Source organism: Pristis pectinata, chromosome 19, assembly GCF_009764475.1.
Source record: "Pristis pectinata isolate sPriPec2 chromosome 19, sPriPec2.1.pri, whole genome shotgun sequence".
In the NCBI taxonomy this organism is placed as follows: Eukaryota; Metazoa; Chordata; class Chondrichthyes; order Rhinopristiformes; family Pristidae; genus Pristis; species Pristis pectinata.
Genome location: NC_067423.1, coordinates 6,747,340 through 6,774,595, shown reverse-complemented (window position 1 = coordinate 6,774,595; position 27,256 = coordinate 6,747,340). Strand labels below are relative to the sequence as shown.

The 27,256-nt window shown below is 43.0% G+C and overlaps 1 protein-coding gene across 1 annotated transcript in view; it reads right to left on the bottom strand.

Moving 5' to 3' along the window:
- Nucleotides 1–27,256, bottom strand: part of itih2 (inter-alpha-trypsin inhibitor heavy chain 2) — a 69,755-nt gene that overhangs the window by 10,503 nt on the left and 31,996 nt on the right. Inside the window, exons 8-16 of the mRNA XM_052034087.1 lie at nucleotides 24,523–24,651; nucleotides 24,293–24,409; nucleotides 21,491–21,659; nucleotides 19,354–19,479; nucleotides 17,802–17,983; nucleotides 14,594–14,779; nucleotides 8,627–8,766; nucleotides 5,353–5,525; nucleotides 2,102–2,227 (exon numbers count right to left, since the gene is read on the bottom strand). Coding sequence (XP_051890047.1) covers nucleotides 2,102–2,227; nucleotides 5,353–5,525; nucleotides 8,627–8,766; nucleotides 14,594–14,779; nucleotides 17,802–17,983; nucleotides 19,354–19,479; nucleotides 21,491–21,659; nucleotides 24,293–24,409; nucleotides 24,523–24,651 — 1,348 coding nt within the window. The remainder of the gene's footprint in view (nucleotides 1–2,101; nucleotides 2,228–5,352; nucleotides 5,526–8,626; nucleotides 8,767–14,593; nucleotides 14,780–17,801; nucleotides 17,984–19,353; nucleotides 19,480–21,490; nucleotides 21,660–24,292; nucleotides 24,410–24,522; nucleotides 24,652–27,256) is intronic.

Genomic DNA, 27,256 nt, shown 5'->3' with positions numbered 1-27,256 from the left:
AGTCTCATGTACTCTGTTTCATCTACAGTGTGCATATAGGTTTTAAGAAACTCCAGTAATTTAGACAACATTCCTCAACATTCAGGTGAATTCCTTACAATTGCAATCACAAGGAAGGCATACCAGCCTCTTTACTTTCTTAGGAGGTTCAGCTTGTCACTGAACACCCTAACAAACTTCTCCAGATATGCTGTTAAAAGTATCCTGACTGGTTGCGTCATGGTCCGATATGCCAATTTGAATGTGAGGAACGGAAGTGTTATGTTTGTTCTTCATCAAGAGACAAACTTTGCATGGGTTTAACATCTGAACACTTTATTATTTACCCAACACCAGCTTGGTTTGCTTTCACTCTCTTTTTACAGCTACTTTCTGTTCCCCCGTTTGACCCCTTGCATTGCCTACTGAGAACTGTAGTTCTTTATTATAACTATATAATAACACAGCAAGAAGCTGCACAGAGTCATGGACTCTGCCCAATACATCACGGGCACATCCCTCCCCACCACCAGTAATATCTACAGGAGGCGCTGCCTCAAGAAGGCAACATGTATCCTCATAGATCCCCACCATCCAGGCCGTGCCACTCACCTGCGCTTGGAGTCACTATTTATTTGGGCAATGATGGTAGTATTGGCAATACTGCTGAATATCAAGACTTTCTCTTATTTGTGCATCTGCTTCATAATTTTGGCAGACAACTTGATCCTGGCAGGCATTGAATTCAGGTCTGAACTTCCAGCCTTCTTTCCTAAATTCCTCAGATGCCTGAGAACCAATGGGAAGCAGGAACCCTGATTGTTCATTCAGACCAACTATTGCGTTTGTCTCTTACCCAAGCTGATGGCAGTCAAGCAGGACAACCTAGGGATTAACCTGGGCCATTGTAGCCAGGGTTTGTTGTTGAGAGATGAAGCAGGCTGGGCCTATCTCTCTTGAGTTTTGGGAACGAGAGATGATCTCGTTGAAGTGCCTAATATTGTTATAGGGTAGACGCTGGCTACAATTTGCACTGCTTGTCAAAGTAAGGGACCAGAGTGGCACTGGAGTTAAAGATTGGCCATGATCTTATTGAATGGCAGAGCAATTACAGAGAGTTGTGAGCATAGCCCAGTCTATCACGAAAACCAGCCTCCCCTCTACTACCTACACTTCCTGCTGCCTTGGGAAAGCAGCCCCCTCCCACTCCGGTCATTCTCTCTTCTCCCCCCTACCAGCAGGTAAAAGATACAAAAACTTGAGAACACACACCACCAGGCTCAAGGACAGCTTCTATCCCACTGTTATCAGACTCTTGAACAGACCTCTTGTATGTTAAAAGATTAACTTTTGATCTACCTTGTCATGGCCCCTGCATATTATTGTCTGCCTGCACTGCACTTCCTCTGTAACTGTAACGCTATATTCTGCATTCTGTTATTGCTTTTCCTTTTGTACTACCTCAATGTACTGACGTATGGAATGGTCTGTCTAGATGGCAATGTAAACCAAGCTTTTCACTGTATGTCAGTACATGCAACAATAATAAACCAATCACCAATTAGATGTGAGGGGTCAAATTGCCTATTCCTGCTTCTATTTCCACAAGCTGAAGGACCAGAAGTATATCTCCAAGTCATGATAGGGTATGACTAGGTGGGGAACCTCCAGGTGCTGATGTCTCCAAGTATCTGCTGCCCTTGACTCCTTAAGCGATACAGGGTGTAGATTTGCAAGGTATTGTTGAATTTTCTTTTGCAAAGTTCCCACTACGGACGTGTTTATCATCCACGAGCAGGAATTTTCAAGAAAGGATCACTCGAAATCAGCGAGGAACAAGACACAAACCCTCCAAAGAGACAAATCCTCCTCCTTAATTAAAGCCAATTAAAGCCTTCTTACTCTGTGTCTAAATGAGCTTTGTTAACACAGCATTGGTCAGAATGTTACACTCTAAGGTCAGGACGACATTAGGAAAGGAGCATACATCTTATTGTTGATTCTTGGTGCAGAATGCTACCATTGTGATCTCTCAGCTACAATAACACCACATCTTAAGTGCTGGATTTCAAAGAAATCCCATGGTAATCATGATATTAAGTAACATGTACAAGATTATTACCTGAAGTGACAGGTTTTATCTGCGATTCAATTACGCCTGTTGCTTGTTCAGGGGGAGCAGTAGAAATTAAATCAGGTTGTTTTGGAAATAGAGTAGGTGGTTTCTTCTTCCCAATGACAGGTGTTCCTGCAGCAACAAGAATATCAAGTCAGGACACAATCAGTCATTATATTTCCACTTAAGTGTGAGAGGGTGGAAGCTCTTTTTCTCTGTAATAATATTAACAATATTATTTCTAGAGAAAAGTATTTGTTCTAATTAACATAATTGTCTACATAAGTAATTTCCAGTTCATAGCTCATTACTAAATAACTTAATAATATTTTGATTATATCCGGATATAATCTAATGTAAAAGATTAAAAGTTTTCAACATCGCATAATTAGGAAAATGAGGACATGAGATAATCACCCGTCATTTTCCATTGTTATGTCAAACTGTGAAACATTATAATAGTTATCCAGTCAGCTTTTATTAACTCCAAGTTCACAGATGATAAACATGCACTACAATTGCACAGAGTTTGGAATTTTTTTGATTTTTCAAAAATCAAAGTTAACATCTAACTGGAGAGGGTGTAGAGGAGATTCACCAAGATGTTGCCTGGCATGGAGTGCCTCAGGTGGTTTTACTTTCCTTGGAGCAGAGACTGACTGAGGTATACAAAAGGCACAGATAAGACAGAGTAGTGAACGTTCCCCTACAGCAGGGGTGGCTATAACCAGATGACATAGGTTTAAGATAAGGAGTAAGCACTTTAGGGAGGATATAAAGAATGTTTGCACCCAGAGGGTGATTGGAATTTGATATGCATTGCCTGAGAGGATGGTGGAGGCAGAGACACTCACAATATTTATGAAGTACCTAGATGAGCACTTGAATTGCCAAAGCATAGAGGGCTACAGAGCATGTGCGGGTAAATGGGATTAGTATAGATGGGTACTTGGTCAGTGTGCACAGGATGGGACACAGAGCTCGTTTCATTTGCTGTATGATTTTATAACTTGTTATTGATTGTGTTGATTGTTAATATATTAGAAATTAGTCAGACATTTTTAATTGGCTGTTGTGTTTCCTGCACTACAATGGCTTTACTCCAAAGGTTTCTCATTAGCTGGAAACACAAGAGACTGCAGATGCTGGAATATGGAGCAACAAACAAAGAGCTGAAGGAACTGAGCGGGTCAGGCAGCATCTGTGGAGGCACAAAGAATTCTGCGGATGCTGGAATCTGGAGCAATACACAAAAGGTGCTGGAGGAACTCAGCAGGTCAGGCAGCATCTATGGAGGGAAATAAACAGTCGCTGTTTCGGGCCGAGACCCTTCATCGTGACTGGAAAGGAAGAGGGCAGAAGCCAGAATAAGAAGGTGGGGGGAGGGGGAGGAGCACACGCAGGCAGGGGAGAGGTGAGTCCAGGTGAGGGGGGGGGGGAAGGTAGTGGGTGGGGAAGGGACAGAAGATGTAAGAAGCTGAGAGGTGATCGGTAGAAGAGGCAAAGGGCTGAAGGAGGAGGAATCTGGTAGGAGAGGGCAGTGGACCATGGAATAGAGGGGGGGAGGAGAGGAGGTGGGCAGATCATCGAGGTGGGAGAAGAGAACCACAGGAATAAGGGAAGACAAAGGAGTGGGGTGGGGGGGGGATTGGGAAGAAAAAGAAAGTGTGGATAAGTTAGGGAAATTGATGTTGAGGCCATCAGGTTGGAGACTCTCAAGGCAGAATATGAGGTGTTGTTCCTCCAACCTGCGCCTGGCCTCACCGTGGCAGTAGAGGAGGCCTTGGACAGACATGTCAGTATGGGAGTGGGATGTGGAATTGAAGTGGGCGGCCACCGGGAGGTCTTGGCTGTTGCGGCAGATGGAGCGAAGATGCTCGACGAAGAGGTCACCCGATCTGTGTCGGGTCTCACCGATGTACCGGAGACTGCACCGGGAGCACCGGATGCAATAACTGACACCCTCGGACTCACAGGTGAAGCGCTGCCTCACCTGGAAGGATTGTCTGGGACCCTGAATGGTGGTGAGGGAGGAGGTGTAGGGACAGGTGTAGCACTTGGTGCGGTTGCAGGCGTAAGTGCCGGGGGGTTATCAGTGCGGAGGGACGAGTGGACAAGCGAGTCGTGGAGAGAGCGGTCCCTTTGGAAAGCAGAGAGAGGTGGTGAGGGGAAGATGTGCCTGGTGGTGGGATCCCATTGGAGGTGGCAGAAGTTGTGGAGAATGATATGTTGGATACAGAGGCTCGTGGGGGTGGTAGGTGAGGACAAGGGGAACCTTGTCCCTGTTATGATGGCAGGGGGTGGGGGGGGGGGAGGGGGTGAGGGCAGATGTGCGGGAAGTGGAGGAGATACTGGTTAGGACAGCATTGATGGTGGTGGAAGGGAAGCCCTAGTCACTGATAAAAGAGGACATCCCTAATGTCCTAGAATAGAAAGCCTCATCAAGGGATCAGACGCGACAGAGGAACTGGGAGAAGAGGATAGCGTCCTTACAAGTGACAGGGTGGGAAGAGGTGTAGTCAAGGTAACTGTGGGAGTCAGTGGGTTTGTAGAAGATGTCTGTGGTTAATCTGTCTCCGGAGATGGAGACAGAGAGATCCAGAAAGGGGAGAGGGGTGTCGGAGTCAAACCAGGTGAATCTGAGGGCAGGGTGGAAGTTGGAAGCAAAGTTGATGAAATTGATGAGCTCAGCACGGGTGCAGGAAGCAGCCCCAATGCAGTCGTCAATGTAGCAGAGAAAGAGTTGGGGAGCGTTACCGGTGTGGGCTTGGAACGTGGACTGTTCCATTTGGCCGACAAAGAGGCAGACATAGCTGGGGCCCATGCAAGTGCCCTTGGCTACACCTTTAGTTTGGAGAAAGTGGGAAGAGCCAAGAGAAAAGTTGTTGAAGGTGAGTACCAGTTCTGCCAGATGGAGGAGGGGAACTGGTTGGGTCTGCCATCTGTGGAGGGAAATGGACAGTCGATGTTTCGGGTTGAGACCCTTCATCTGGTCCGCTCACTGCTCCCCCTCTATGATCTCTACTGCTCTCCTGCCAGTCCAGATGAAGGGTCTCGACCCGAAATGTCAATTGTCCATTTCCCTCCACAGATGCTGCCTGACCCACTGAGTTCCTCCAGCACTTTGTTTGCATCTCAGTAGCTGTAAGGTGAGTAGAGATGATCAGAAATGTTATAGAAATACAAGGCTTTTTCCTTCACAAGACCATTCCTGGACACATTAGTAATTTTTAATAAAAATATAAGAATTAACAAACCTGTACAGCATCCATTCCTGGTGTCCCTGGGAGAATCTGCCAGCAGCCTTTGCCCAGTCTCCTCGCTTTCCACCAACATGGAGGTTACAGGGGTGACAAAGTGGTGAACCAGAGCAAGGGTTAAAATTCTGCTTGTAATATTCCTCTTCTGTATGCTGGATTGAGCCAATGCCCTGTCATGAAGAAGAATTTGAGCTCAGTTTATCTTTATGGGAGTAAAAAAACTGGCTAATAAAATGAACAACTGAAACAATATTTAACAATGCACAATCCAGTCATGGTAGATGCATTACATTTGTTTCTGATATAAAATGTATTGTTCTAAATTATATTAATGACATATTATTATAAATGGTATTGCAGTCAGCAGCCTTTAACTGCTGCTGTGAGATATTATCTTACAAATAATTACATGGACATTTGATTGCATTGTGCATCATTTTTATGCCTTACGCAACAGATTTGAAGTGCAAAATTAACCGTTAAGAATGAATGGCAGTCTACCAAATTGTAGTCCACTCATGCATTGACAGTGTTGGGTGCTCAGTTGTAACATTGATCTGAATTCCATGCACATTTCTTATATGCATTAAAATGTTGCAGCAATGATGCGTCCTTGGCATTTATTGTGGAACCTTATCAAACCTTGAGCAGAGGTCAAATATTCACCAGAGGTTGGTTCACCACCCATCCTTATCCAGACTGGGGTCACCAAAGCAAGCCACAGCCCACACCAATGGTCACATTGTCTAGGATGCTGGAGGTATGACCTTCCTGTATCCTTAGGAGAGCCCTGCCCACACTCATTCTTGCACAGGCTCTCCACCTCCAATATTCTGCTATCCGTCAGGGATACATGGCACCCAGTCCCATCATTGAACAGTACACCACGGAAACAGGCCCTTGGGCCCACAACGTCTGAGCTGAACACAATGCCAAATTAAACTAATCCCTTCTCCCTGCACGTGGTCCATATCCCTCCAATTCCTGAATATCCATGTGCCTGTCTAAAAGCCTCTTAAACACTACCATTATATCTGCTTTCACTAAATTTCATGTCATACAAGTCAGTGATAATAAACCTGATTTTGATTCTCTCCGAGTAAAACAAAATCTTTCCCCCTCTCATCCTAAATGCATGCCCTCTCGTACTTGACATGTCCACCCCGGGAAAAAGATTCTGACCGTCTACGCTATCTGTGCCTTCTATCCGGTCTCCCCCCAGCCTTCGACTCTCCACTCACCATTCAAAAGCAACATAGAGTGTTAATCCCTCCTGAGAACTACTGATTTCAGAGCTCCCATCAGAGTTGTTAATTTTAATTTTGTTTCTCCCTTCACTGAAGCTGACACCGATTTGGCTACAAAGAGTGACAACACTATATCCCGCCAGACTGAAGCTGATTGGGTAATCCCTCTGTCAATCAACCTTAGTGACTACATGACTGTGACCGAGGCTGCTTTTATCTATGTACATAATTAATATATGACTATCCCCCACTTACTACCTAGAAAAATTACTCTGCATTTAATAGGTTTGTTTCCTCTACTCTTTAAATCTGGCAATTTTGCTTGCATGTTAATTGATTTTGCAGTAAAATATATTGCCGTCAGACATACTCCTGGTCCACCCCACTCACTGACTAACCACAGCATTGTCAATAAGGGCTCTATCTACTTAAGACTCGCTGAACCGATCCATGGATTACTTGTTGCAAGTAAACAGTAGCGCAGTTGGCTCACACCTCTGGGAGCTGGGTTTGATCCTGACCTCAGGTGCTGCCTGTGTGGAGTTTGCACGTTTCCCCTGCGACCGCATGGATTTCCTCCGGGTGCTCCGGTCTCCTCCCAGATCCCAAACACGTGCTGGTAGATTAATTGGCTGCTGTAACTAACCCCCTTCGTGTAGGTAAGTGGCAAAGAATTGAAGTGGAGTTGATGTGCATGTGGAAGAAAATTGGAAGTGTATAGGGAAATGAGGAGGAGTGAAAGGGGCTGGTGTGATTATTCTGATGGGAGCTGGCATGGATTGGATGGGCCAAGTGGTCTCCTTCTGTGTCACCGTGTTAACAGGCTTCAGACCTAGTCCTATGGTTTCCAAATTGGAAATCAATCATACAATTAGAACTATGGCTGGCATTATCTCAGCATTGACAATTGATAAAGGAGAGACAATGGGATTGCTCCCCACAAATAAGCATGGATGCTATAGGCCTCATAGCCCCTTAAGAGTCAGAGTCACAGTGTCATACAACATGGAAACAGGCCCCTTGGCCCAACTGGCAAGCGGTACCGGAGCATCCGGGCCGGAACTACTAGACTGGACAACAGATTTTGCCCCCAGGCTGTCAGGGTCCTGAATACCCTGGAGACAGTTTCAGACAAATGCCGCGTCAAAAGCCCTGGTTTGCACAAAGGCGTATAAGAACTTTGGCTGCTGCTGAACATGTTTATACATTTAGTGCAACACACTGAGTTCTGTATTTCCTTCATCCAACTCGGTTTTGCACTAACCCTGCACTAATTTTGTATTCTGTATATACCGTTTTTTGCACTATTTGTACTTGCACAATTTTTTTTTGTCTGCATTTATTGCATGTCTTCTGTTCTATGTATGTCCTCTGTTGTGAGAGTCTGGGGGAAACGACATTTCATTCCTCCATGTGCTTTTATAGCATATGGGTGAACGACAATAAACTAACTTGAACCTTGACCTGGTGCATGCAGACCATCTAAGCTAGTCTCATATGCCTGCTTTTGGCCCTTATCCTTCTAAACCTTCCCTGTTCAAGTGTCTTTTAAATGTCGTTAATGTACCTGCCTCAACCACTTCCTCTGGCAGCTCGTTCCATATACTGACCACCCTCTGAGTGAAAAAGTTGCCCCTCTGGTTCCTATTAAATCTCTCCCCTTAAACCTATGCCCTCTGGTTCTTGATTCCTCAACCCTGGGAAAACTCTTGCTATGTCATTGTAAGTACAGGCATAAGATGAGGCAAGGAGTGGATAAATTAGCCGGAATTCCCACCCATGTTATCATCTGGTTCTAGGTACTCCCCAGAATGTATGACAGGTCAAATGTGGCCTTATTTATGGTCCTCCACTCCCCCCACCTTAACCCAACATTGCACGGGTGCACTGAGACAAGGTCCCAACCTGCCATCGTCACTACCAGGACACAACTCCCGCATAACTAGTGGCTTCAGAAGAGAAAGGAAAAAAGTTGGATGAGGGAAGAATAAAGCAAAAAGTAGAAACTAAAATTATTAGATAACCTCTCAGCAAGCAGCTGGCGAATGGTAAGGTAGGCCCAAAGTTGCTTTGTAAAATGGGGAAGGACATATTGGTGCTTTGCCAGAATTTTGTCAAGCTCGTCTGTTGGGGACTCCACCTCAAATTGTAGCTCATTGCTTGCCTGAAAAAGAAGAGAATGCATAAATCATACAGGTTGTGTTATGTTAGTCTCGTCATTGGCTTATTCTCCAGAATTGGTCCATGTTCTGCTCCCATCCAACTCCACAAGATGTCACAAGAGCACATTATTGAATCTTTCCTGACGATGTTCTAGAGGTTTTCTCGTTATGTTTTTAAAGCTCTTTCAATTTTGCATAATCTTACTTCATCTGGGGCAGTTTGCACAGACTGAATTAATCTAATCCAATCCATAATCAAAAATTAAACGAAACCTTTGAGTCTACTTACTTTAGTGAATCAGTTACACTTCATTCAAGATAATTAGCTAAGTTAAAATATGCTGCAATTAACAAAACAAAAGCACCTCACATGTAGTTACATCTGAGGAACTTCTTTCATCTCTGCTACATCAGGTAATCAATTGCTAAATAAAACATCATTTGAAAGAACCCAGCATGCTCATTATTTATGGCTTTGCTTCATGTGAAAAGGATAGGAGAGAGGTGGCTAGAATTCAACCACGGTCAATAGGATTATTTCACTTTGACTGTACATTCAGTGCACTGTGTTCATCCTCTGAAACCCCTCTATTTGAACAAAAAACAAAACATGATGATGAACATGCTCAACTGTATTTTATCAGTTAAAAATTATTATTTTGTTTTAAACAGGGAAGTGGCTACATTAAAAGAAATGTAGCTCTACTTCATTAGGAGTTTGAGGAGATTTGGTACGTCACCAAAGACTCTTGCAAATTCCTACAGATGTACAATGGAGAGCATTCTGACTGGTTGCATCCACTGGAGGCTCCAATGCACAGGATCGCAAGAGGCTGCAGAGGGTTGTAGACTCAGCCAGCTCCATCACAGGCACAACCCTCCCCGCCATTGAGGACATCTTCAAGAGGCGGTACCTCAAGAAGGCGGTGAAGAGGGTATGTCCCACCACCTGGGACATACCCTCTTCACCTTACTACCATCGGGGAGGAGGTACAGGAGCCTGAAGACCCACACTCAACATTTCAGGAACAGCTTCTTCTCTTCTGCCATCAGATTTCTGAATGGTCCATGAACACTACCTAATTATTCCTCTCTTGGACTATTTATTTATTTTTGTAATTTATGGTAAGTTTTATGTCATTATGTCTTGCACTGTATTGCTGCCGCAAAATGACAAATTTCACGACATACGATAATAAACCTGATTCTGATTCTCCTCTCTTTCCCTCCCACAGGACATGCTTGAAATCCATTACACTTCTAATATTTTCAGTTCAGCTTCAGTTAACTCCCTTTCTCCCTCCACGGATGCTGCCCGACCTGCTGAGTATTCCCAGCATCTCAAATTTTTATTTCAGAGTTACTAGCATCTGCAGTATTTTGCTTTGAAGTGATTTACCTATGTGCTTTTTTTTCCTTATGTTTATTGTTCCTTAATAACTTGTGAACTCTTGAGCATACACAGCCTTTTCTGCCTAAGATAACTAAAAGCACTTGAGACGATTCAGTTTGCCATATTGAAGTTGATCTTGATGGGAGCCATGATGTTTCATGGGCTTAGACTCTCCCCACACACACCACCATATTTAAGCATTCCTGTCTGCCATTGCACAGGGTCTCACCATTGGTGTACAGATGAAAGTTGACCCCAGGATTTTTGCTAAAGGCAAGTTCAGACCTTGTTTAGAGACCAATAATGTCTCAATGAAAAGTATGTTGATTACACACTTAACAACATTCAGAGTTTATCAAATATTGGATTATATAACCAGAAGGCACATCAGGATGCATTTTGACCAAACTGTACACTTCTCTGTCAGGGTGCACGTTGACCACTGTTCCTAAACATTAATCACAGAACACAGAATTTCTCAACAGTTGACCTTGACTTGTCAAAAGCTGAAACGTGAGAAAAATCTACAGAGATCTCTTAGTATAGAAGAGAGACTGCCGGGAGGTGATCTTGTAAGTACACGTGGGATACAGGAATGGAAAAATATAGAATATTACCTTATGCTAAGTTGTAAATTAGGTTAAGGGGACACAAACTGAAATAGAACAAATTAAATTTAACTTTGATATCATAAAATGTTTCTTTAATTTTACCAGACGCACCAGAGCTTGAGGCACATATATAGTTACAGTATGATGTCAGTCTCTGCATAATATTCCCCTGTTCACTCCGAATTTGCCTTCATCTTGACATCCCCTCCAAATTCACAATTAAGCATTTACAAAATGAGTTCACCAATATACCTCGTAGGCCAGATCACTGCTGTTAGACCTTGCCTCTCAGACCTACCCCATTGGGATTAATTTCACTTTTTTAATCCTTTGTTTCCTATTATAGACTTATTAATAATTCAGTTTACAGCTTTTTGCTGCATCTTACTGAAACTACCATTGAAACCTATTTTGTTAGCCTATGAAAATCCATATTTCCTCACATCATTGAAGCAGGCCATTCAGGCTGTTGACCCTATGCTGGCTCCCAGCGCAATCTCATTCCTGACATTTTTGAGAATAGATAAGGGAAACCAGTGGGATGTAGTGCATTTGGAGTTTCAGGAAGCATTTGATATGGTGTCAGGCAAAAAGTTATTAAACTAAATGAAAGCACCTGGAATTGAGGATAACTTACTCCCACCGCAGAATGGTTAATGGACAGAGTAGAACATCGAACAGTACAGCACAGGAACAGGCCCTTCAGCCCACAACGTCTGTGCTGACCATGATGCCAATTTAAACTACACATCTGCTCACACATGGTCTATAATCCCTCCATTCCTTGCCTGTTCATGTGTCTGTCTAAATGCCTCTTAAATGTTACTGTTGTATCTACTTCCACCATTTCCCCTGGCAGCATATTCCAGGCAACTAAAACTCTCTGTGCAAAAGGCTTGTCACGCAAATCTCCTTTGAACTCTCCCCCTCTCACTTTAAATTGATGCCCTCTAATATTTGACATTTCCATCCTGGGAAAAATACATTCCCTTTTTATGCCTCACACAAGTTTTATACACTTCTATCAGGTCACCCCTCAGCCTCTGACACTCCAGACAAAACGATTCAAGTTTGTCCAATGTCTCCTTATAGTCAATACCCTCTAATCCAGGCAATGTCCTGGTGAACCTCTTCTGCACCCTCTCCAAAGCCTCTACATCCTTCCTGTAATGGGATGACCAGAATTGCACGCAGTGCTATAGATGTGACCTAACCAAAGTTTTGTACATGACTCCCTGTCCTTTCACTCAACACCCCAACCGATGAAGGCAAGCATGCCATATGCCTTCTTTACCACCCTGTCAACTTGTGTTGCCACTTTCAGGGAGCTATAACTTGCACCCCAAGATCCCACTGTACATCAGTAAGGAGGAGTAATTGGGTGTCTTTGGCTTAGAGAGGTTGTGGCTGGTGGGGTGCCATAGGGATTGGCTGTGGGACCCCAGATGTTTGCAAACTATGTCTCTGGATGAGGGTAATAAATCTAACTGTGCCAATGATATGAAGCTGGATGGAAGTGTGGGTTGTGAGGAGGATGCAGAGAGGCTCCAAGGGGATGTGGACAGGCTGAGGAAATTTGTGCGGGCATTGCAGGTGGAATACAAATCGGGAAAAATGTGAGGTCATCCACTTTGGTAAGAGGAAATTGGAGTGTTTCTTGTATGGCATGAGATTGAAAGGTGCTGATGTTCAGAGGGACAGGGTATCACTACTATAATCACTGAAAGTTACAGGTATTACAGCACGTGATAAGGGATGGCAAATAGGATATTGACCTTTATTGCAAGAGGATTTTAGTTCAAGATCAAGGATGTCTAACTGGAATTATGTGGGGCCTCGATGAGGTTTCAGCTGGACATTGTGTTGGAGAAGGTGCAGCGAAGGTTCACCAGACTGATTGGTGGGAAGATTGTCCTGAGAGGAGAGTAAGCAAACTTGACCTGTACTCTCAAGTTTAGGACAATGAGAGGCGATTTCATTGAATCAAACAAAATACTTATGTGGACTCAAGATACTGGAATCTGGAGAGACATACAAAAAGCTGGAGGAACTCAGCAGGTCAGGCAACATTCGTGGAGGGAAAAGGGCACTAAACTTGAAGGGTCTCGACCTGAAATGTTGACTGTCCATTTCCCTCCACAGCTACTGCCTGACCTGCAGACTTCTTGTGGGGTTTGACAGGGTTGATGTAGGGATGATGTTTCCCTTCGTTGGGCCGATTACAGCACCATTCAGAACTGAAATTAAAAGAAATGAGAAGAAGTTTCTTAATGCTGAGTGTAGTCAGTTCCCTACCAAGAGAGCTATGGAGGCTCAGTCACTGAGTATATCCCAGACAGGAACTGTTTGGATGTTAATGGAATCGAGGGATATGGGATCAGAACAGGAAAGTGAGGCTAAGGTAGAAGATCAGCCACGACCTTATTGAATAGTGGAGAATAGCCTCCTTCCTGCTTCTGCTTCTTATGTTTATATTCAGTCCTTTTATACATTTGAACAGATATAATTCTAAAAACCTCAAGCAGTAATCTGATGATGAACCTACTAAGAATTATCCTGATTACACACCAGAATACCATCTCTGCCTCAATGAGTGCATCTTTCAGGGTTAGTATCATCGGATGCTAGAGCATAGAACAAAGCCAATTACCCCATTCTGTCCATGATGATTTAAAGACAGACAGCTCGGTTAATCCCACCTCTCTGTGCCTTTCTCCTCAGCTTTTTTTGGTTGTATTACCAGTCATCTTAAATGTGTGTCCTCTTCCCTCACTTGAAACAGTTCTCATTTCCCTCATCAAATCTACCATACACACTTATGACACTATATCATTTGGCGCCGTTTTAACAGCTTCTTGCCAGATTTGGTCAGCTAGATGTAATCTTTTCTCTATTTTCATCGTAAACACAGAAAATGTTGGAAGTAGCAGGTCTGGCAATTGACTGCTAAGCCTAAACATGTACTCTTCAATTTCCATGCATAAATTTTCACAGTAAGATCTATCCGAAGGTGCTCTGCAATAAGAAGATTGTCAGCGATTGAGAACAGTATTGTTTTCCACTATGAACACTCAATGCATTCATAGTGCACTCACAGAATTAGTGAACCCCTTTCATTCTATATTTCCTTAATCAGAACTGATTTCTTATTTATACTGTTGTGGGTTTTCCATTTTGTAAATCAGCCATCTGAATGGGTCTCCTTAGAGGGATTTCAGATTCATTAAAAATTTATCTTGAGCGGCTAAGTGGAGTGATTGGATCATGTTGCTTTAACCTATGTTCACTAAAGACTCTTGCATTATTTTCATCAAACTGAACTCCATTCCAAAACGCAAATCCAAAATCGATGGAGAGCGTACACATGTATTGCCCCGTTTTCTATTAAATGTCGCAAAGACAATTAAACTCTGCTTCCTGAGCTAAATTTCATGTTCCAGTAACTGCAGACAGATGGTAGAAATAGATCTGATTGCTATTCATGTACAATCTAATGGCTGAGTAGGTAAAATTTTGCCCCAGTGGAGAGCTCAGTAAAATAGATTGGAAGGTACCTAATTCAGACCCCTTTTCCGAGTTAATGGATCTACACCAGGGAGTATTTAAAATTACCAAAGAAACTGCTGTGAAATATCAGTCAGAGGATTCTGAATGTGCTGGTTGATAGTAATTGCAGCTAAATGGTACATAAGAGGTTTGAGCTTAAGAACCGATGAGTAATTATTATAAAACTTAGAGTATTATTAATTATTTTAATAAGTGTATCTTTTTCTTACTAATAACCAAACAATTGTATAAGATCAACACACAGTTTAATGTACTTACGGAGCTTGCTGACACCAGACTTTGTAAGATTGAAGGATCCTTGCTTGTCAGTCTTCCTGCAATAATTAGTTCAGAGCCGCTGAAATACTTGTCAAAGCTGTTTTGTGTCACATCTGTTACATTTTCACCACCATAGTGCACGTCAATCTTTCTCAGCACTGGAGTGGCAACCTCTTCGTAGAAATCCTGTCAGTCACAACGAGAATCACAGCCAGATAACGTGCATCTAAACTGGACTTCAGTGGTTCAATACATCAGTAAAGTATTATTGCACAGTGTTAATTCATTGTCCCTGTGACAGAAGTTGATTTTTTGGGAACAGTGATTTCAAGGTGACATTTCCATCGGAAAAGTGGATGACTGAGTGCCCCATGGAATGATTCACAGCTCGGAAACAGATCCTTCGGCCCAACTTGTCCACACCAGTATGAACGTGATTGGGGCAACTTTCTCACCCAGAGAGTATATGGAACAAGCTGCCAGAGGAAGCGGTTGAGGCAGGTACATTAACAACATTTAAAAAGGCACTTGGACAGGTACATGGATAGGAAAGGTTTAGAGGGATCTGGGCCAAACGCGGACAAATGGGACTGGCTTAGATGGGAATTTTGGTCGGCATGGACCAGTTTGGCCGAAGGGCCTGTTTCCGCACTGTATGAATCAATGACCAATTTTTCCCCTCTCACCTTAAACCTATGCCCTCTAGTTTTAGACTCCACTACCCTGGGGCAAAAAAAAGACTGTGACCTTATCTGTTCCCCTCATTATTTTATAAACCTCCATAAGGTCACCAAGTTGCCTACCTGAGCTAGTTCCATTTGACTGGATTTCACCCGTATCCATCTAACCTTTCCCACCCATGTACCAGTCCAAATGTCTTCTAAATGTTGTAATCATACCTGCCTCTACCACTTCTTCTGGCAGCTCGTTCCACATACCCACCACCCTCTGTGGAAAAAGTTGCCCTTTAAATCTTTCCCCTCACACTTCAAATCTATGCCCTCTAGTTTTAGACTCCCCTACCCTGGGAAAAATTTGATGAACATTATCTATGCCCCTCCTTATTTTGTAAAACTCTATTAGATCACCCCTCAGCCTCCTACACTCCAGGGAAAACAGTCCCGGCCTATCCAGTCTCTCCCTATAACTCAAGCCCTCCAGTCCCGGTAACATCTTTGTGGATCTTTTCTGCACCAGTAGTTGGATGTGGACTCGTACACCATTAATTGGAGTGTTTGGGGCTGGACTCATGTATTGTCCCATGTAGTAGTTGGGTATGGACACGTACATTGCCCCATAGAGTGGTTAGTTGTTGCCTCACACACTGCCCCGTAGCCCAGTTGATAATAGGATCATAATACAGGTAATTGGTTAATTATTGTCACATGTACAAAGATACAGTGAAAAGCTTTAGTTTGCGTGCCATCCAGACAGATCATTCCATACACAATACAAAAGGAAAATAAAAAACAGAATGCAGAATGTAGTGTTATAGTTACAGAGAAAGTGCAGTGCAGTTAAACAAATGAGGTGCAAGGGCCATGGCGAGGTAGACAGAGATAAAGAATGCATCTTTATTGTACAAGAGGTCCATTCAAGAATCTCATAACAGCAGGATAGAAGCTGTCCTTGAGCCTGGTGGTATGTGTTCGCAAGCTTTAGTATCTTCTACCTGATGAGAGAGGAGCAGAGAGACTGTCTGGGGCGGGAGGGGTCCTTCATTACGTCGGCTGCTTTCCCAAGGCAGCAGGAAGCGTAGACAGAATCAGTGGAGGGGAGGCTGGTTTGCATGATGGACTGGGCTGTGTTCAGGGTCCCATACTGTACTGGGTGTGGGGTCACACACTGTCCCATATTGTGGGGGGGGTATGGGCTTATAAACCATCCCATGGAGGAGTTGGGTGTGAGCTTATATACTGTCTCATATATTGAGTTGGCTCATATTACCTTCTATTGAATGGTTGGGCATGGGTTCATACACTGGCCAGGGAGTGGTTATGTGAGCTCAGAGTGCCTGGGAGAGGGCTCAAACACTGTCCCACACAGGAACTGGGTATGTGCTCATGTACTACACAGGGAGTGATTAGATGTAAGTTCATATATTATCCAGGGAGTGGATAGGCGCAGGTTATATACTACCCAGGAGTAACTGGGAGTGAGATGGTGCACTACCCATGGGATGGTAGAGTGTGATAATCTGCCCCATGGCAGTGGTTGGATCCACGCTCAAATAACCCATAGGAATGACTGGGTGAGGACTCGCTTTGTCAAGTGACGCCCCTGCAGTTTTCCCAGCAAGGCTGATGGACCAACAAAATGGCCTGGCACCCAACAGCGCAGGTGCTCCACTCTACCTCTAGGTGGCTGTCTCAGGGAGGCTGCGAGAGAGAGAGAGAGAGAGAGAGAAAGCTGAGAGGTAGGTCTCCTTGGATTGAGAACCAAATAGAGCATAACTTTCATATCTCATAAAGCAGGTCACCAATAAATGAATGTGGAGAATAACAAAACAAAAGAAAGTAGATCAAGATAAAATAACGTAAATGATGTTCACTTAATTCTTACCTGCATAATTCTTCAAAAAGTCTTGAGGGTTAAAATTATGATTCTTTTCATCAATTTCTCCAATAAAAAATATATTAATAAAACATGCACCACTGGTATATTACAAATCTAATTCAGGATAATGAATAAATAATATACTTTATTACATTAATTAATTAGGAGTATATTAGCAGTGTGTTTCAGTTATTGGACTAATATCCAGAGATCAGGACCATTGATCCAAAACATTTCAAATCCCATCACTAATTAAACAAATCCCGAATAAAAAAGCTAATCAGTAATGGTCACCATAAAGCCACAGATATTCATGAAAACCCATGCGTTTCTGGAATGTTCTTCGGGGAACGAAATCTGCCATCCTTAACCAACGAGTAAATGCGAGTCCACATCCATCAAAGTGGTCAACTTTTAAATGTTTTCTGAAGTGGGCTGGCGGGGAACTCAGTTCAAGGACAATTAAGGTTGGGGAATAAATGGCTGTTTTACCAGTGATGTCTGGTCCCACGAACAAGTAAATAAACTACGTGCCCACCCCTTTCATCTTCTCTTCATGAAGAGAGATGGGCTGCAAGTCAACTTTTCCAACTGGTCTGGCAATGGAAAACAGAAGTCGAGTTCAAGCAGGACATTATTGGTCGGACATTACCTTCAGTTGGCTGGATGCATTGACATTTGCTTGAATGCGCCGGGCTCCCCCTCGGTTTTCGAGGGCAATCCTCTCCAAGAAATCGTAGTCCACATCAAAGCCAATTCCAAGGCAGAAGAGGGAGAAATCTTCCTGCATTTGTCTCCTGACATTCCTCTGGATGGTACTCAGTTTAATTTCACCTTCACATTAAAGAAATAGATTTCCACTTAACGTTTTATTCTTTTTTAATGTACTGAATGTAAAGAAAAATATTATTTGAGGTGACAGAGGGACAGAGCTAGTCAAGTGCTGTCTCACAGCTCCAGTGACCCAGGTTTGATCCTGACTACTGGTGCTTTCTGTGTGGAATTTGCATGTTCTCCCTGTGACTAATGCAGGTTTCCTTCAGGTGCTCCAGTTTCCTCCGCATCCCAAAGATGTATGCATTGTTAGGTTAATTGGCCATTGTAAATAATTGGCCACCATTGAGGACATCTTCAAGAGGTGGTGCCTTAAGGCAGTGGCATCCATCATTAAGGACCCTCACCACCCAGGACATGCCTTCTTCATATTACTACCATTGAGGAGGAGGTACAGGAGCCTGAAGATCCACGCTCAACGATTCAGTAACAGCTTCTGCCCCTCCACCATTGGATTTCTGAACAATCCATGAACCACCTCATTATTCCATTTTATTTTGCACTATTTGTTTATGAAATTTATAATAAATTTATGTCTTTGCACTGTACTGCTGCCACAAAACAAGAAATTTCACATCATCTAAATCAGTGATAAGTTAGATGGATATTTGATGAACCTGATTTTGTTCTGTGTGAATCTATGACTCTCTGATTAAGTGATTTGATGATAGGCACTATTTTTGAATGGGCATTACACTGGGTATTGTGCTGTGAAACTTACTGATGACTCTCAGGTACATCAGCTTAATGGCAGATTTGTTTGATGGGACAGGACACATGTAGAAAGTGACTTACAAGCCCTGCCTATACAAGAGCCCCAAATTCTCTCTACGAAGTTGATTTATGCATCCAACATGTTGTTACCTTTCATAATGAACTGGTGTAAGGAGCGAAAACTGCTTAAAAATATGTATTACTGGGCAATTATCACCCCTACAATTGCTTCTTTGCCAAGAACTTAATTTTTAATTAAATCAAATACAACTCTAAAGCATATAGCTTAAGTTATACTGTGGATTATTAGAACAAAGGTGTAAGGTCATGTACTGGGCTAAAAGTAGCATTGTAGTTCTTTAGCTTGTTTGTGTGTTGAATAGTTACATGGGGGACAAAGGAATAGAAGGTGATTGCTCACCACAGGCACGTGAGTGTGGGTTTAAGCAGGAGTCTGAGTCTCCTGAGATCATTTAAAGCAAGCAATAAGGATGGCAAATAACAGATCGACTTTTTATTGTGAGGATATTTGAATGCAAGAGTCAAGATGCCAGACTACAATTGGAGAGGGGAGAGCAGACCTCTGTTGTCTAGCATTTAGAAGAATGAGAGGAGGTGTCCTCTAGATACATTTGATGCTTATTAAGAGTACTCACCCACAGTGGGATCTCCATCTGAAACCATAATAATCAGTGACACAGATCGAGGATCCAGCAGACCATGGCTATCAGCTTCCGTTAATATACGAATGGCTGAGAGGATTGCTTCGTTGATGTTTGTTCCTGGTTTAAAACAAAGAGGTTGTTGAATAATAACACAAGAAAATAGGCCACTTGTCCCCTCAAGCCTGCCCCGTGGCCATGGCTGATGCATGCTGGCCTCTTCTGTGCCAGTTCCCCGTAACCCTCAATTCCTCAATTTTTCAAATATTTATCTATCTCCACCTTAAATACATCCAGTGATCTGGCCTCCACCTCCCTCAGGGGCAGAGAATTCTGGAGATTCACTACCCTCTGAGAGGAGAAATTTCTATGCATCTCAGTTTTAAATGTCAGCCTCTTATCTAGTTACTGTGTCCCCTTGTTCGTGACTCTCCCACCAGTGGAAACATCCCAACATCCATCCTGTCAAATCCCCTTAGGATGTTATATGTTTAAATAAGGTCACCTTTCCCTCTTCTAAACTCCAAGGAATACAGACCCAAACTGTCCAGCCTCTCTTGATAGGACAACACTCCCATCCCAGTGTGAATCTCCTTGGGACTGTCTCCAATGCTACTACAACCTTTTTGAGGCAAGGGGACCAAAACCACACACAGTGTTCCAGGTGTGGCCTCACTAACACCCTATACAATGGTAACTAAACCTCCCCCTATTCTTAAACTCCAAGGCTTCACAATAAGGCCTCAATGCTGTTTTCCTTCTTAACTACTTGTTGGACCTGCCTTTTGTGATTCATGCACTAGAACATCTAGATCCCTCTGAACTTCACTCATGTGCAGTCTTTCTCCATTTAGATAATAATCTGCCTTTTGGTTCCTCTTACCAAAGTGCATGACCTCATGTTAGATTCCCCAGTTACTCAATCAACAACTCAGTTGTGATACCAGCTTTGAACCTTCTGTCATCCAATCCTGTGTTCAGTAATATTGCCAACAGTAAAAGAATATAATACCTCTACATACATTAATTAGATTTTGTCATCATAACATGGCAAATTAAGCATAGATCCACCTTAATGGCAGATTATTACAATGAGATGGCTTTAATCTATCTGCATATATAAAATAATGTTTCAAACAAATCACTCTGAGCAATTTCAAAGATGATTCAGTAGTGATCAGTGGATTATCAACATGGAAAATCACTCTGAGAAGCAATAATACAGAAAATATAAACAGGAAATGTTCCCTTGATGATTTGGTGGGGTTAGCTAGTAAGTAGAAGTCATTTTGGATTCAGCTGTGAGCTCTTGTCAAGTCAGCTGATCTCAGCTCTTGCAATAAGGATAACAAGCCTCAGCATTCTGGATTAATTGATACTTTGCTCCCATTGGCTTGTTAGTGTAGCTACAAGATAAGCACAGGATCAGAATCAGTTGTGGTGCCCACAGAATTGGAATAATGCTGCTTGAATGAAGTGTTGGAAATGGACTCAGTCTCTGCAGACTTTTAAAGAAGGAAAGAAAACAAACAGGCAGAGAAATCTGGTGAAGAAAAACTGAGAGGTAAATGAACACCGGTATTTAAGGACAAAACCATTCCAGCCACTGAGAGGGAGGTGGTACTGCAAATACAAGTCACAGCAGATGATTGTTCGAAAAGAAAGTTAAATTAAGGTGGAGCAAACAGCAGATCAAAACTTCTCCCAGTTTGACTTCTCCCAGTTAAACCAGGATAATTCCTCCTTAAAAAAATATACAATGAGTGGAAAATAGTTATATATACAGTAAATGTTGTGTATAATCTCAGCCATTTACAGCGGTGAGGTCACAAAACTTGATTAACAGGAGGATTACCTGATAACCTCATCTCTGCTGGTGTTGCTGTTGGAACTACATACAGCCAATAAGTAAACCTATTTACCAATAATTCTTAAATGACTGTTTTCTTGATGCCGGTTAGTGTCACTGACACCAAATTCAAACTCTATTTTTCTAAATCTTGCAAATGCTACTTGTTATCTGTGCCTTCTCTAAGAGCAGATGGGGCGCATCTCTTTCCCCTAAGATTGAACATTGAGATTAGCTGCTATTCATTCTGTGCTATTCTTACACATCCCTCTATCTACCCACCGCCATTGGGCTGGATTTTCTGAATGTATTTTTTGGCATCAGCAATCTGGACCGGAGTGGCTGGGATCAGGTGTTGGTTCCAAAACCGGACATGGTGGTTGAAGTCGATGATGGTGAATTGGTCTTGAGGACGCAAATCATCCAGGATGGTTTCCATGGCTTCAACGGTCTAATTTGGAGAATTAAGAATATTAATTGGTTGAAAATACATTGGAATTTACTTTATTGGCTTCAGATTCCCACAATGTTATTTTAACAGTTGTCTTGGGGTCATATAGCATGGGAGAAGGCCCTTCATCCATTCTGTAAGTGCTGGCCATTGAGTACCTATCTCTATCATCCTGTAGCTTTGCATTACCATGGTGCTTCAAATGCTCATCAAAATACTTCCTATTTGAGAGTACCAGCCTCCACCACCTTCTCAGATGGTGGATTCCAGATTTCAACCATCACCAAGGTGAAAAAATGGTTCTTCCACAAATCCCTTCTAAATCTTCTCCCCCTTATGTTAAACCTATCCTCTCAGGTCATAGACATCTCTAAGGGAATAAGTTTTTTCTTTATTCTTTCTATCTCTAACTGTATGCCTCATAATTTTGTTTCTCACACCTCCTCCGTCTCAAAGAAAACAAACCCAGCCTATCCAGCGTCTGGTCATAGCTCAAAAGAGCCATCCCAGGCAACATCACAGTGAATCCTCTCTATACCCTCTCCGGTACAATCACATTAGAACATAGAACACTACAGCACAGTACAAGCCCTTCGGCCCACAAGGTTGTCCTGACATTTTATCCTGCTCTAACATCTATCTAACCCTTCCCTCCCACATAGCCCCCCATTTCTCTATCATTCATGTGTCTATCTAAGACTCTCTTAAATGTCCCTCGTACCTGCCCCCACAACCTCTGCTGGCAGTGTGTTCCACGCACCCACCACTCTCTGTGTAATAAAAAAACTTACTCCTGCCACCCTCCTTATACCTTCCTCCAATCACCTTAAAATTATGCCCCTTCATGTTAGCCTTTGTCGCCCTGGGAAAAAAGTCTCTGATTGTCCACTTGATCTATTCCTCTTATCATCTTGTACACATTCTTCCTATAGTGTGGCGACCAGAAAGAACTGCACATAATATAGGCCATCCCTGGGTTACAAACACCCAACTTTCAGACACCCCTACATACCAATCAGCTCCCATAATATTATTAAGTTCAAAATTCCGAGCTATGTATATATGTTTGTTCCTACAAATGGCAGAACTAGTTTCCACTCTCTCTTTCCATTTCTAGTAATTGTTCTTTCTTATCAGTCTGATATGTTTTTGATGCCATTCATTACAAATACCTTGTGGAGGTGTGGTTACTGTATTGAGTGATTTCTGTGTATTTTCTGACTTAGGGACAAAATTGACAAGTACATCTGTGAAAATGGAACCTGCTCATTATCCGGGGACAGCTTGTACTCCATTTGTGGCCTAACTAATGATTTGTATCGTTGTACTGTAGTGTAGCAGTTAGCGTAACACTATTACAGCATCAGCAACCCGGGTTCAATTCTGGCTGCTGTCTGTAAGGAGCTTGTACGTTCTCCCCGTGTCTGCGTGGGTTTCCTCCGGGTGCTCCGGTTTCCTCCCACATTCCAAAGACGTACGGGTTAGGAAGTTGTGGGCATGCTATGTTGGCGCCAGAAGCGTGGCGACACTTGCGGGCTGCCCCCAGAACACTACGCAAAAGATGCATTTCACGGTGTGTTTCGATGTACACATGACTAATAAAGAAATCTTATTTAATTCTGTCTTCTGCCTAATGAAAGCAAGTATTCCATATGCCTTCTTAACCTGCCTGTTCTCTTCAAGGATGTATACTAAGATCCTTCTGTTATTCCAGATTTCCCAAGGTTCCAACATTCATTTATATGTTTCCCAGCTTAGTTATTCAAAAATGTACCACCACAATTTTCAGGATTAAATTCCATCTGTTATTTTTCTGTCCATCCTACCAATAGGTTAATATTGCTCTGTAACTGTAAACCATCCTCCCCATTAACAAACTAATAAAGCTAGTTCCGTTTGCCAACGTTTGGCCCATAACCTTCTAAGCCTTTCCTATCCATGTACCTGTCCAAATATCTTTTAAAGGTTGTTACTGTACCTGCCTCAACCACTTCCTCTGGCAGCTCGTTCTGCGTGCATACCACCCTTTGTGAAAAAAGGTTGCCCCTCAAGTTCCTATTAAATCTTTTACCTTTGCTTTCCTTTTAGAGTCATAGAGCAATACAGCACGGATGCAGGTCCTTCGGCCCAACCAGTCCATGCTGACCACGGTGTCCACCCAGCTAGTCCCAATATCCTGCATTCAGTCCACAAGCCCCGCCCCTCCATGTACCTATCCAAGTGCTCCTCAAATGATACTATTGTACCTGCCTCAGCCACTTCCTCTGGCAGCTGATTTCATATACTCACCCCTGTGAAAAAGTTACCCCTCAGGTCCCTTTTAAATCTTTCCCCTCTCACCCTAAACCTATGCCCTCCAGTTTTGGACTCCCCTACCTTGGGGAAACGACTGTTACCATCCACCTTATCTATGCCTCTTATAATTTTAAACACTTCTGTAAGGTTGCCCTTCATTCTCCTACACTCCAAGGAAAACAGTCCTAGCCTCTCCCTATAACTCAGGCCCTCTAGTCCTGGCAACATTTAGTACTACCTCAGTGTGCTTCTGTATGGAACGATCTGTCTGGATGGCACACAAGCAAAGCTTTTCACTGTATCTTAGTACTTGTGACACTAATAAACCAATTACTTACCTGCTTCATTTTGATTCCCCACATTGAACCACTGACATCAATGACGAAGATAATGTTTTTCAGAAGTGGTGGCAGATTGATCGGAGCAAAGAAGTGAACAAAATAACCATCAGAAATCTGCAGCAAAGTGGAAAATTCAGCAAATGCTTTAGCACAAAAAAATTACCCTCCAAAGAGAAAAGAAATCAACTGAAGATATTTTAGGTATTGGGAACAAAGCACAAAGTAACCTGAAGGGTCCCTCCATTGAGCTCCCGTTTCACATCATATTTCACAACGATGCTGCCATCAATAGCCGTGTCAGGACAGCCCGGGCATTTCCTTTGTTGGTCCACAGTTGGCTTGAAGGTAAGATGAGCCTGTAGAAACAAAATGGATTGTGAGTGCCTCTCCAAATTTTGGTGTTCAATGGAAAAAGTAGCAGGGGTCCCTTGATTGTAGATCAGGAGATACTGTAATGGTGACTTCTGCTCTGTCACTCAATCAGCTAACCTCTTCGCAGGCTGGTCCAAGGCACCTGAGACTTGGCAAGAAAGAAAGAAAAGAAAGGCTTGCATTTATATAGGGCCTTTTACATCCCCTTCAGGACAAGTGCTTTAAAGAATTTCTGAAATGCAGGCACTGGCGTAATGCGAGAAAAGTTTAAAATAAAAACATTTCCTACAAATCAGAAATAAAGTAATAGAGATAATCCTGGGTATTATAGGCCAGTGAGTCTTACGTCAGTGGTGGGTAAACTATTGGAGAGGATTCTTAGGGGCAGGACCTACAAGCATTTGGAGAAGCATAGTCTTATTAGGGATAGTCAGCATGGCTTTGTGAGGGGCAGGTCGTGCCTCATGAGCCTAATTGTTTTTCGAGGAGGTGACAAAACAAATTGATGACGGTAGAGCGGTAGATGTGGTATAAATGGAATTCAGTAAGGCATTTGACAAGGTTCCCCATGGTAGGCTCATCCAGAAAGTCATAAGTCAGGGGATCCCTGGATACATGGCTGCGTGGATTCAGAATTGGCTTGCTCACAGAAGGCAGAGGGTGGGAGTAGATGGAGCATGTTCTGCTTGGAGGTTGGTGACTAGTGGTGTTCCACAGGGATCTGTTCTGGGATCCCTGCTCTTTGTGATTTTTATAAATGACTTGGATGGGGAAGTGGAAGGCTGGGTTAATAAGTTTGCTGATGACACGAAGGTTGGAGGTGTTGTGGATAGTGTAGAAGGTTGTCGTGGGTTACAACAGGATATAGACAGGATGCAGAGTTGGGCGGAGAAGTGGCAGATGGAGTTCAATCCAGAAAAGTGTGAAGTGATACACTTTGGAAGATTGAACTTGAAGGCGGAGTACAAGGTTAATGGCAGGATTCTTAGCGGTGTGGAGGAACAGAGGGACCTTGGGGTACAAGTCCATAGATTCCTCAAAGTTGCTGTGCAAGTTGATAGGGTGGTTAAGAAGGTGTATAGTGTGCTGGTCTTCATTAATCAGGGGATTGAATTCAAGAGCCACGAGGTAATGTTGCAGCTCAATAAAACTCTGGATAGACCGCATTTGGAGTACTGTGTTCAGTTCTGGTCACCTCATTACAGAAAGGATGTGGAAGCTTTAGAGAGGGTGCAGAGGAGATTTACCAGGATACCACCTGGATTAGAGAACAGACCCTAAGAGGAAAGGTTGAACAAGTTAGGGCTTTTCTCTTTGGAGTGACGGAGGATAAGTGGAGACTTGATAGAGGTGTAAAATATTGAGAGGGATAGGTAGAATGGACAGCCAGCACCTTTCTCCCTGGACAGCAGTGGCCAAAACTAGAGGACAGCCATTTAAGATGAGTGGACGGAAGTCTAGGGAGATGACAGAGATAGTTTTTCTTACACACACAGAGAGTGGTGGGCGCCTGGAACACACTGCTGGGGTGGCGGTAGAGGCTGATACAATAGCAACATTTGAAAGACTCTTAGATAGGCACATGGATGCAAGAAAAATGGACGGTTATGGGCTGCGTAGGAGGGAAGGGTTAGATTGATCGTAGGGTTGGGTTATATAGGTCGGCACAACATCGTGGGCTGAAAGGCCCGTACTGTGCTGTACTGTTCTATGTTCTATAATTAATTAAAGCACTAGATTGTTGAAAATTTGGATTGTAATCAGGATTTTCAGTTTTTTTTAAAAAAAACTTAACACAGTTTTAGACACACTTAATTTACAGGGAAGGTTGAGTGCTTTAAAAGCAAAAATGTCAGAGAAAAAGTAGTGAGTGTTTGAAAATTAATAGAGATAACTTTAATTAGCTAAAATCTTCCCTATGTGTGCGAGTTCATTAAAATCTCTGTGGCTGTGGCCTTACCTTACATCAAATCCCGATCACCCATTGCACCGGTCCTTGCTGACACATCAACCTCCCAGCTAAACACCTTCCCAACTTTACCCTCGTTTTCAAAGCACTCACCCTTGCTTATCTCACCCCACAAGATATCTACTCTCATCTAATTGCACCCACACCCTATGCCTTGAAATTAGGCTTGATGGACCCTTGGAAGAGCCAGGACTAAATTTTAAGATCAACACTGTGAATGGGTGCTAAGGTAAAATTCACAACCCCTTAGCTTGAGAAGCAAGCTCCAACATTAATTCCCGGTACAGGTACTTTTTGCATTTTCAGATTTCTGGTATTTGCAAACTTTTTTCCTTTTATTTCTCATGTTTTGAATGTGCCCAGAAGGCTCTCTATTGGCCAGCTGCTGAAGAAACAGCAGCATCAAACAGCCAGTTTCCACAATGAATGAAAGGCCAGTGAGAGATTCTGAATGCTCGAAAATTATATCCATCTCCTGTTACGGACTCAGTGAAAGTCCCTTTAAGATAGAGAGTGTGTGTGTATGTGTGTGTGGGGCGTGCTTACGTCAATAGAAGATAAAGGACGTAATGACGTTGTTGAAGAAGTCAGAAGAAGAAGAAGGAGAGAGAGAGAGAAGG